This window comes from Zeus faber, assembly GCF_960531495.2.
Source record: "Zeus faber genome assembly, chromosome: 14".
NCBI lineage: Eukaryota > Metazoa > Chordata > Actinopteri > Zeiformes > Zeidae > Zeus > Zeus faber.
The window spans coordinates 22,310,144-22,321,978 of NC_137200.1; the positions used below are offsets into that span (position 1 = coordinate 22,310,144).

The window sequence follows — 11,835 nt, forward strand, 5'->3', positions numbered from 1 at the left end:
TAAAAAGCTAAAAAATATTTATAAAAAAAAAAAAAAAAAAAAGCTGTTGCCAACTTGGCAACCAGTTCTAAAATTTACGTTTCGGGCCCTGGTTAAAAGGGAAATGACCTTGACCCAACTCTGGTTAACTCTATTCATTGATCCATTTATTGATCTCACTCAGTTTCAAATGATACAAATTAGGCAACCATTTTGTCGGTCCTGGCAACCTAGAACTTTTAGAACTTTGTGTCGGGCCCCGTAACTTACATGGTGGAGTTCACGAATTGCTTTGCGGGAGTAATTCTGCAGGAGAACTCACCAAAAAAAACACTAGAAAAAAGCCGAATGTTTATCTTCCACACCGTTATTTAAGACAAGGGTTTGCCGCAGCAACGTTTGGGGGCTCTGTGGGTCACGCAAGACGTCTTTTACATGGGGACCTGATCAGCTGTCAGGGTACACAACGCAAACCTGGAAAGGTGCTTCTGAAAAGGCCGGTTCCCCTGGTGCTCCGCACCTCACGCCGAGCGCGCCAGTCATGGTTGTCATGTTTTATGTAAACGTGAATTGCCGTGGCGACGCCCCTCTTGTTTGCACCCCGGGGAATGTCTCACTCGCACGGCGTTGTGTATAATTTGCATGATGTATAAAACATCTTTTGAAACATTTACAGCATATATATATATATATATATATATATATATATAACTGGTTTCCTACCCGGGTCGAGTGGAAGGTGGCAGCGGCGCTGTCATAAGCATTTTCTATGAGTCAAGGCTCAATGTGACAACTCCATTCTCTACGGCTTCTGTTCGATGCCGCTGCTTTAAATCTCTTATTGAATGCAGACTCTCAGCCTGGTTGATGTCGCACGGAAATTATGTTTATTCCTTTCTAAGAAGAAATGCTTAAGACGCTGCTATTTTAATGTGATAGTCTCTTATATAAAAAAAACATATATATATATATTTACACATACATACAGATGCATCATTCTTCAGCTAAGCTGAGCTCTGCCTTTTCCACTGCTTCCCCCCCCCCACCCCGAGTATATGATTTACATAAAAAAAAAGAAAAAAGAGGATTGATTTATTTGTTTATTTATTTATTTTATTTTCCCCTTTGTGTTGGAGACGTTGCTCTCTGCCGCGCTGTATCCACCACACGTTTTATCTCTGCGTTCAGGGCTCCCCCTGCTCTCCGGCGGAGCTGCGACGATTTTCATTAAATTTAATTTGAACCGCTTCGCCCCAAAGTGTCATAAACAATTAAGGGAAGTCGATGAAAGAATGATGGAAGAAGTAGCGGCGGCGTCACCTCGGGACGCGCTGAGGTTGTTCCCGTCACGCAGGCCGCGCTTCTCAGTCGGAAAATGGCGCGCTGCCGAGGACTGTTGTTGTTGTTGTTGTTGTTTTCTAATTGGGGCTTCCCACGGGTCCTGGAATTGTGGATGTAGGGGAAAGTCATCCAGTTGCCACAACTTTAAAAAAAGTATATATATATATATATTCCTTGATAGATTTGTACACAAAGGGTCCTTGTTAAAAGGGGCACTCTAGTTTCACAGGAGCTAGGCTAGCTGATCCCCCCTGCAGCCATGTATTTTTTTTTTTTTTAAGAGAAAAACAAAAACCAATTGAGAGCAGAATGAACATGGCTTTATTTTATTTTGGAATATTGCCATTGAACAGCCGAATCTGATTCGACTAGTCAGTCTATTTGGGTACAGCCCAGGTAAAAAGTCAATGACTACTTTGGTCATAGAGAATATAGATATTTAGAATACCCTAACGATAAATATAAACCTAGAATTGATTGAAAATCAATAAAATAAGCTTAAAAACAAAGAAACAAGGATTTTCGCAATATACTAGAACTAGAAGATAGAAAAATAATTTCAATATACGATAAACGTAACAACTAATAATACACATTTGGCAAATATACAATAAGCCGAATGATAAAAGATAAACGTCAAACCTAAAAATGAACGAAATCGAAATGTTTTTAACAAGTCAGGGAACCTCGCACGTGAGAGCAGTGTTTGACCTACAGTATGTTAAATGTTCGGTGCAAATGCCACCGCGTTGTGTTTTCACAGTGTAAAAGCTTGTACTTTAAAAAGTAAATACATGGACTGTACTCACCACAGACTCCTCACACGCCATGTTCGGCAATGTTGTCCTACATTAAAAAAAAAAAACAAAAAACCCCCATGACAAATATTGATGCAAGCGACACACCTGATATTATCAATGTTATTTTGCATATGCATCTTTAATCAGTGAACCAAACGTTGAAGACTTGACAGGCCGACAGACTCTTAGACTAGAATTTCGCTGCTGAACCTGAATCTCTTGAAGACCTTTAAAAATATATATAAATAAATAAATAAAAGCCATTGAAAACACACAAATGCCTTCTTTGTCCTTGTAGTCGTCCCTAAATACATCAGCGTTGTGTTTTTAATATTGTCCAAATTGTGTATTGTGGGCATCACTTGGAATGAAAAAAAAAAAACAACCCAAAAAAAACCTTAACATGTCCATATATTTATTTACAAAGCAGAAGCGTCGTTGCATAGTCATGTCATCTACTCAGACAGGCCTGTTTTTTCTGGGGACCTTTTTTGAAGAGGTGAAAATGATACGTCTCCCTGCCACCGGAGTGTTTGAGCGGAGCGGTCTGCTTATCCTCGGATCCTGCGATGTTGCCGAAAAGCCCCGTCCATTCAACAGTTTTTTATTTTTATTATTATTTTTGACAAAAAAAACAAAGCTCTGGGTATATTCGGAGAGACGCTCTGACAGATTTAAGTAATGAAGTACGTTTCGGAGAAAAAAAATAAATAAAAAGGAAGAAAGACCTCCCCTGGCGTAAAAGAGCCACCGGACCCGGCGACCATGTTCCGGAGCACTGTCGGTATACTCGCTGGTAGTTGTGGCCGTGACGATGCAGCGAGCGGGTGGAGAACTGGGGCTCAGCGCCGTCATTTCCTTCACCTCTCGGTCTCAATGTGACTTTTTTTTGCTTGAAAAGTTCTGTTTGAGTACGTACACTTGGTTTCATACCCGGTGAGAGTCTGAATCCATAGGTATGTCAGGGCTTAGAGGGAAGCAGTCTAAATGCCCATGGTGTCATTGTTCTAAAGCCATCACACTGTGCAGTCAACATTTACTTCATAATGATAAGTAAAAGCAAAAAAAGTTGCCTTTGCTCCTTTTAACCACTTTGCCGTTGTACAGTACCCTTAAGAAATACTTTGAATTCCCCGAGCACACCGAATCCAACAAAGCCACGGTTTTGTCCTTCTCGCAGAACATTTAGGCTTGGAAGGTGATTGGGAATTACTCAGCGACACCTGCAACTTTTCTGGCGTAACGGTCGCGTGTCCCCATACGAGAACCACGGGACGACCGTTGTACCAAAGTGTGACCGTATGAGAACACATGTTTGACCAGGCCTTTCTCCGCCCAAACGCAGGCCTGTCCTCCGGCCTGGAGATCACCTCCACCACCCCGACCACCATTGAGAAGGCCAGCGGCCAGAGTGTCAAGCTGGACTGCCAGTTTTCCTTGGCCCCCATCGACTCCGGACCTCTGGACATCGAGTGGAGTCTGCGGGCGTCCGACAACCAGAAGGAAGACAAAGTGGTGAGTCTTCCAAAGGAATACCGGAGCTGCTGCTTGCGTTTTCATTTTTTTATTTTTTTTGTCAATGCCTTCGCTGCGAATGCCTTTCCACCAGTAGCGATTGATCCCGCTGTGATCCATCCCCTAAACAGTTTCATCGAACGCGGCTTCCCGAGCTGTGTTTGTTTGCTTGTTTGGATCGGTGTCTTTTCAAAAGCTGTGCGGCCACACGGCAGAGTCCTCGCCAGGTGAAGCCGTGAACGTTTATTTATTTATTTATTTATTTTATTCCGCTGTAAAACGGGGGGAGGGGAAAAAAAAAGAAGCTAATTAGCTTTGGTGTTACAAGATCAAAATTAGAAGGCTGCACTAATTCATCGCTTCCAGCCAGACAAGCAGCTCTGTTCATCAGAATAAGTTTCGCCCTCGAAGTGATTACTATGGATAGCGATGAAAAGATTGATTCTTCTTTAAGATTCGGTTCTTGACGAGAGACACAATAAAATGAGTCGTTCGATTTTCAGACTCTGTTCATTGATTCAGTCTGTGTAACACATACACAGATCAGCCACAACGTTAAAACCACTGACAGGTGAAGTGAATAACATTGCTCATCTTGTTGCAATGGCACCTGTCAAGGGGTGGGATATATTAGGCAGCAAGTGAACAGTCAGTTTTTGAAGTTGATGTGTTGGAAGCAGCGTAAGGATCTGAGCCACTTTGACAAGGACCAAATTATGATGCTAGACGACTGGGTCAGAGCATCTCCAAAACACCAGGTCTTGTGGGGTGTTCCAGGTATGCAGTGGTTAGTACCTACCAAAAGTGGTCCAAGAAAGGACAACCAGTGAACCGGCGACAGGGCCATGGGCGCCAGAGGATCATTGATGCGTGTGGGGAGTAAAGTCTAGCCCCTCTGGTTCGAACCCACAGAAGAGGTACTGTAGCACAAATTGGTGGAAAAGTTAATGCCGCTGTGATAGAAAGGTGTCAGAACACATCACAGCTTGCTGCATATGGGACCGGTCAGAGTGTCCATGTTGACCCCTGTCCACTGTCAAAAGCTCCTACAATGGACACGTCAGCATCAGAACTGGACCATGGAGCAATTGAAGAAGGTGGCCTGGTCTGATCAATCATGTTTTCTTCTACATCATGTGGATGGACGGGGTTACGGTCCGATCCGATGGAGCATCGGTGGGATGTGCTGGAACAAGCCCGATCCATGGGGGCCCCACCTCACAACCTCCAGGACTTAAAGGATCTGCCGCTAACGTCTTGGTGCCAGATACCACAGGACACCTTCAGAGGTCTTGTGGAGTCCATGCCTCCACCGGTCAGAGCTGTTTTGGCGGCACAATATTAGTGTTATTAGTGGTGGTTTTAATGTTGTGGGTGATCGGTTAAAGTCGCAAAAACGAGAGGGAAAACATCAGTCTTTTTCAGTCATGCAATACAAGAACACTTTTACACAATGAACATGACAAATAATCAATAAATCCAAAGCAGCTCTGCGCTGACGGGGAGAGCCCGGCTCTCGGAGCGGAGGGGGAGTGAACGGCTCTGTCCCTTCGCACTCTCTTTCTCTGCCTCTCCGCTCATCCCCTCCCTCCCTCATCAGTTTCAGAACGCGGTAAACTGCACTTACACCGTTTTAATGCTCTGATTTTTCCTGACAGATTAAAAAATAAAAAATTGTCATGGTCATTAATGTCAATCACAATCGACTCCATGGTTTGACAATTTAATCAGCATTCTGCCCAAGCCTAGTAAACACTGAGTCAGATGAATGGAGCATCTCTATTCGGGTCCTCGGGGTGTATTGCCGAATAAGAAAAATAAAAAATACTCTTCCTCTTACACGCATACATGTACTCTGTGTTTTCCACACATAGTCTTTACTTGGGCGGGCCGCCCAGGCATTTCAACGGCTGCGTTCCACGGGACCATGGAAAACTGGAATTCTGAAGCAATGCTACATTCCATGGAACCTCGTAGTTGTAATTTGTATCAGTAGTAGGGCTGTGCTCGAAAAATAGATCTGGCAATATATCGTGACGTACTCCTTGTGCATCAATGCAGATGCTACTGTATCGATACGACAGAAAATTCTGTGACGGCAGTTTGGAGAAAGAAACATCACCTACGGTGCAATGCTAATTTCGATTTTATTTATTTTCTAACCGATAGCCGACCCTCGTGAACTGATCATTAACAGTTATCAGACAAGATTAAAATGTACTATTTTGAATGGAGGAATGTAGAAAATGAATAGCGTGATAGTGGCAACATTCCGACTTGTTGACCACGTTAGGGATGGTCATGAGTACTAGATTTGGAAGTCAGTATTCGTTCAACGTAATCGCATTTAATATTTTTACTAGAGGGTGCACCCAATTAGGTTGGGGGAAAAACAATCGCATTACTTTAAATAATATATAATCCACTCAAACACCGTTAATTGATTTTAAACATTTTATTATGACTGAAGCATTTTCATTTTGTTACTTTATCGTTTCTAAACAGCTGAGCCTACTGCGGCCGGCACTTCCGGGTTGAAGGACCCGTTGGCTGCGTGAGCTGTCCTCTTACGTGCCTGAAACAAAAGGCACGTGTGGTCACACCTGTCGCCCCGATGAGTAGTATTTAAGAAATAGATTGTACAGTCTAGTTTTATTTAACCATGCAGCAGTAGTATCTTTTTAACTGTTTAACTGAAAGTATTAATCGGTCAAAATTCTAAAAGAACGCATATGTCAGGTGGACATTCTTAATGAACTTAAATTGCAATCTAATGAAACCAGAATATTATTGTTGCATCAAAAAACTGAAAGCATAACAGACAAAAGAAAAGGTCATTTTAAGTAAAAGAAAAAAAAAATTGAACTTATTTGCATTCATTATTAATTCTGTGATTACAAACTGAATATTTTATCTCACTTTGAAGATCTCTGCGGGCCTGAATTTTAAGTGTTTTAAGTTGTGTCATCCTTAAGGCTTCGTCTTCGCTGTTACACAGAATAATAAAGAACAGCCGCTGTAGTACATTCTGGGTAGGACACGGTCATTATTCAACGTCAACATGTATTGCGATACGTGTCGTCTCCTCTGTATCGTGACATGTATCATATTGTGAGGTTGTAGACAATATCCAGCCCTAGTGGGTCGTCAGCCGCGCCAGCTACCAAGACAAGTACTGTATATTTCAGATCTGTGGGAAACCCTGACTGTATTGCTTTTAATGTTTTAACTTGTTGCCTGGGTTAAAAGCTCCATGAATTAGTTGAGGATGTGTTTCGTTTTGGCCTCAATCGGTTTTGTGTAAGGCATCCGTAGGAGACTTTTGGGCGCGGCCCTTTGTCGGGTATTCAAGAGTTTAAAGGCTCTGCACATTGTGCGGGGTGTGTCTTTTGTTGTCGAGGGAAATGGAAACGCAAAGCCCAATATGAGCCGCCTCGCTACCGTCTGAATAGAGCGCTCAGATCTGGAGCGGACGTGACTCCAGGTTTCCAGCGCGCTCTCTGGGGGGGCCTTCACAGGGGTTGTTCGGGGATCCTTGCTCCCGTTTTTGCCTCCGTCTCTACCAGTTCCTGGAGATTTAAACTTTCCCCACTCGACGCCAGAAATGGGTCAGAATTTCCCCTCTTGTGGGAGTCTCAGGGTTTTGAGAGTCGTTTTGGAATTTGAGAGTGATTTGAAGAATCGCTCCGAGTAGATCAAGACCAACCATTTGAGGGGAAAACTGTCGTCGGAAATCGGTGTCCCGTTCTTAGTTGTTGACCCACAACAGAAATGGGAGTGTGACGTTTATTATTAAATGCCTCCCTTGTGATGGAATGTGCTGTGGAAATCCATTTGAATGGAAATGGCTGCCTTGCCCCTCCTCCCTCTGTCATCCCCTCTTTCCCACACTGTCTCACCGGACCGTCCCGTCCCTCGCCCGTACCCCTAAACCTCCGTCCCCTGCTTGTTACTCCCCCTCCCCTCCATTGTCTGGCGCAAACCACCTATTTATTATTGACCTACTTGGGTTTAATTTAGAATGGGAAGCGCCCATCATTAGCTGGGAGAGGAGGAGGAGGAGGAGGGTGCGGGGCGAGGTTAGAACGGCTTCTGTTTGCGTTTTTTCTTTTTTGGTCTTGAGTCAGCAGTGGATTGTATAACAAAGCCCTCATTGTACATGCTACCACGTCTTTATTAGTTTCTATGTTCTAGGGCTATAGAAGGAACTTTTTGAGGGTTCTGAGAAAATTATCATTAAACTCAAGTGTAGGCTTCATTTGATGATTTCTAATTTTGCTTTGGATTCAAGTTCAGCAATGGGTAAATAATACAGTATTTAGGGCCATAATCACCATTATTTTTATTATTATTATTATTATAAGAATACTGTGGTTGACTATGTGATTTCCCACATCCTAATCAATGTTTTCGGTCGTATTGTAAACTTACAGCCATGTTTTCACGAGTCGACATTTTATTAAATTCATTGCAGTGATTAACCCTGGACATTAATCATTAACATTCAAAGGCCTTAACTACATTTGTGAGTCATTGGTCATCCGGTCACATCAAGCTACAGAGTTCTTCTGAAAGGGCCCAATTGATGACGGTGTCGCTTCAAAGACTGCGTGCTCATGTTAATATGGGGATTCGGGTCCAAGAACAGTGGAGTACGGAACAGAGTATTTCCCTGTCGCTAAACCCAATCACAAAGTAGGGTTTTGAAAAGGTCATCCACCACTGCAGGCACCGCCACTGAGACATGTCGGGGAATACAAAACCAAGCCTCCGATGAAGCCCGATCTCAGAATAATTCAGAGTCGTAAATTTTCCGACTTTATTAGCCGACTTTATCTCATATTTTATTTCTTTGAATATCACCCCCGTCATGCTGCATTTAATAATGAATCCTTCTCCGTGGTCCTAATACACTGTCATACTCAATGACTCCAAATGAAAGAAGGACGTTCGTTTCTGGCCACTGAAGCTCCTTTGCGTGACCCTCCCAAAGTGGCAAAGACGTGGTGGAGCTCCACAGTAGCCCAGCATCTCTCTCCAACTCCTAATCATTCTGGACAACCTATGAGATTGAACCCGGCTTCATACACAACCGCATTTCTAATTGTCGGCCGGTCTTGAGGTCACGTGCGTGGTAAACCCTCTAATTAGCGCCTCATTAAGTTCCACTGCTGCTCACTTTATGTGACAGTGCCTGGTGATATTAGGGTGCTCTGCTCAGACCAGGGCTACTCGGCCGGACAAGGAAAACCAGGACGGAGGCTGCGGCTTGTAGCCGGAGGAAGGTCTGAGGCACAACAGAACCGGTAATGACTCGGTTCTGCTCGTAGGGCGCGTGGGCAGCAAATGTGGGGGAGAACCTTTGACATGTAGGTTCCTTCAGGCACCACAGCAGTTCTTCCATAGGTTCCAGCTCTGTAGGAGGATGAGGATCACTTGCTCAAGACCTTAGAGACTTTATAACAGTGATTCTCAACCTTTTTCATATCAAGGACCCTCAATTTGAACCCTGTTGTTTAAGATTTTGTCTCTGGGACCTCAATCTGAGGAGATTTCTATTGTATGATATATGATGATATATATATGTATGTTGTAAGATGTATGATCTGATTTTGTGTCTCTAACAGCGCTAACGTCTTCAATGAAATGAATAACTGAAATGAAATAACGGTGAGGTTAAGCTATTAATCATTTTGCCGGGGACCGGGACCCTGTTGACAGCCACGGGGGGCCATGGTTTTATATGCTTCACCTCATACAGATCTGCCTCCACAGTTTCCCCAGAGGAAGATAGTACCAACTATATTAACAGTATTTTACCCAAAGACGCACATTTGTAAATATAGGAGATGCTGCAGTAAGCTGGAGTTGGCCAACTGTCCCGATAGGGTCATGAAACTGATTTATATGATGTGGGACTGGCCGAACTCCTTGAGAACGCAGGTTACTGCAGTTTAATATTGTTCATTGAGGAGAAGATGTAAAGGAACCTTGTTTTTAAATAGATGAATACTATACATCCACATGTGTTTATACTCCAGTACACGGCTCTGGACTAACTTTTTACATTGGGGGCCCCTCGTCTGTACCAAGCGGAGTATTTCCAGTAGGAGTGAACGCGTCTGACACGGACAATCTCCGGTTGTGTGCTAGATGTGTGAAAGGGCAACTCTGGACTTATTAATCGATAGTCGATTAATTGTCAACATCCTGGGGACCTTGATTAATTATTAACATCCGGGGACCCTGGGGACCTTGATTCATTGTTAACATCCCTAAATGTAACACTTCAGTGTGAGGTAAGAACACTAGGCATTTGGCTTTACTTAAGCACATATGGTAACTTGGTAATTTTCCATCACTTGCCAAATTCCCAGCCCCTATGTTTTATCAATCTTTTTTTGGACAACCTCAGAACAGAGAAGGCCCCCTTTCCCCGACGAGGATCCCCTAGGCGCTCAGGAACCACTGCCTTTAAAGAACAGCAACCTTGTCATTGGCGCTCTCCCCCTTTGCTGTTGACGCGATGCTATTTGTTAGCGAGTCCAGAGGGGGATTCATGGCCCCCCTCGTCCGGCATAGCCCACATATCATCGGGGTCCTTTGGCGGCCAGCAGAGCATGGCTAATGCAGGTGGCTTTGTTTGGGCTTTCAATGACGGGATGCCAGGCATGCCTACAGTAACAGTCATTTGCATTTTGGCTTTCATGGCTGGGGGCCACAGATTGGCCGCCCTAGATATTTACCAACTCCGAGATGGCAAAAGGGGGGAAAGCGGTTGGTTATGAGACGAGTCAGATGGTGAATGTAAAACGGGGGACCTTGGTGTCGTCTCCTACCACGGTCTGTTTTGTCCTTGGAGAAGGAACAGGAGGCGTCTGTTTGCCGAGGATATTGCGACGCAAATCTGTATGCGTCGAGGTTTTTCTGGATGCAGGGGCGCGTTTCTTCAGGGCAATTCGGCGCCATCGTCTGTCGCACACAGATTAATAGCGATAAATGGCTTTTGCTGTGTTTTTCTCTCCGTTGGCATCCACTGACAAAAAAAAAAATAAAATGCTTCTTCATCTGTTCCAAAGCAGCGGAAAGGGGCTTTGACCTTGATGGAGGCTGGTTGTCTGGAGCGGAGCCAGGGCGGTTCAGTGTCACTGGAGATGATCGGGAGATGGTCCCACCACCTAGATTGTGAGCCTCACTCTACTTTGACTCTCAAATGAGCCTCCCTCTGATGCAGTGGCGTTGGCACAAATTGTATTTTGGGTGGGCCAATACAAAATTGGGTGTGGCCACCTTTTCCCAGGAAAAAAAAAAGGACTTAGAAGTCAAAAAAAACAAAGGGAAGTTAAAAAACATAATTAGCAGGAGAAAAAGATCAAACATATACAAACTGAAAAACAGAGACAACTTTTACTTGCAACATTCTGCATTACAAAGTTCTAGACTGCAGATTTTTTTTGGAATTATTACATTTTTAGGCTAACTTAAGTAGATGCACAATGAAAAACTTTATAGGCTACATTTTCCATAGTGTGGGTGCGTGCGTGGCTGCACGGAGCGTCCCTGTAACCATAGCAACTCACTCTCCCACTCCTGTCCCTGACACCGGCAGGAGAAGAGGAGACTCTTCAACTGATCAAAATGCGGAACATTCTGTAACACTTGGTTAAAATACGGGACTGTCCCGCACAAATTGGACTATTTTCGAGCGATATGGACGATGATGGGCTGGAAAGTTACAATAAACAGCTCATGAAACGATTTCAACGTTCAACTCCACGGAGCTCTGTACGTGTGCTGTTGTCAGATTGAACATGGGCGAGTCTGAATGACGAGGTGGCCAGACTTTTTGACCCTTTATTTATTTATTTATTTATTTTTAGGAGTCGCCATCCAAAAAGTCTCAAAACGCCTGCTCTAAGGGGCTCCGTTACGCTCTCACTTTCCAGGACGCGCACGCGCAAAACTCCCTTGCCCCGACAGACCATAACGATGTGCACGAACAGTAGCTGCAATGGTGGAAGCTACATGAGGTTAACTTCCAACGACTAAGTAATCTGGCCAAGAAATATCTCTCCATTCCTGCCACAAGTGCCCCTTTGGAGAGGGTTACCATACCAAAGAGCCTGCCTGAGCCAGAGGCTGTAGGCAACTTCCTAGAAAGTTAAAGGGAAATATTTTGTTTGAGAGTATTTTTTTCATT

General features: G+C 44.0%; 1 protein-coding gene across 1 annotated transcript in view; it reads left to right on the forward strand.

The window, feature by feature from the left end:
• The window catches only part of cxadr (CXADR Ig-like cell adhesion molecule), a gene marked incomplete at both ends in the record, with an annotated part of 60,257 nt that overhangs the window by 31,794 nt on the left and 16,628 nt on the right, over positions 1-11,835 (forward strand). Inside the window, one exon of the mRNA XM_080014045.1 lies at positions 3,466-3,635. Within this exon, the coding sequence (XP_079870171.1) occupies positions 3,466-3,635 (170 nt within the window). The remainder of the gene's footprint in view (positions 1-3,465; positions 3,636-11,835) is intronic.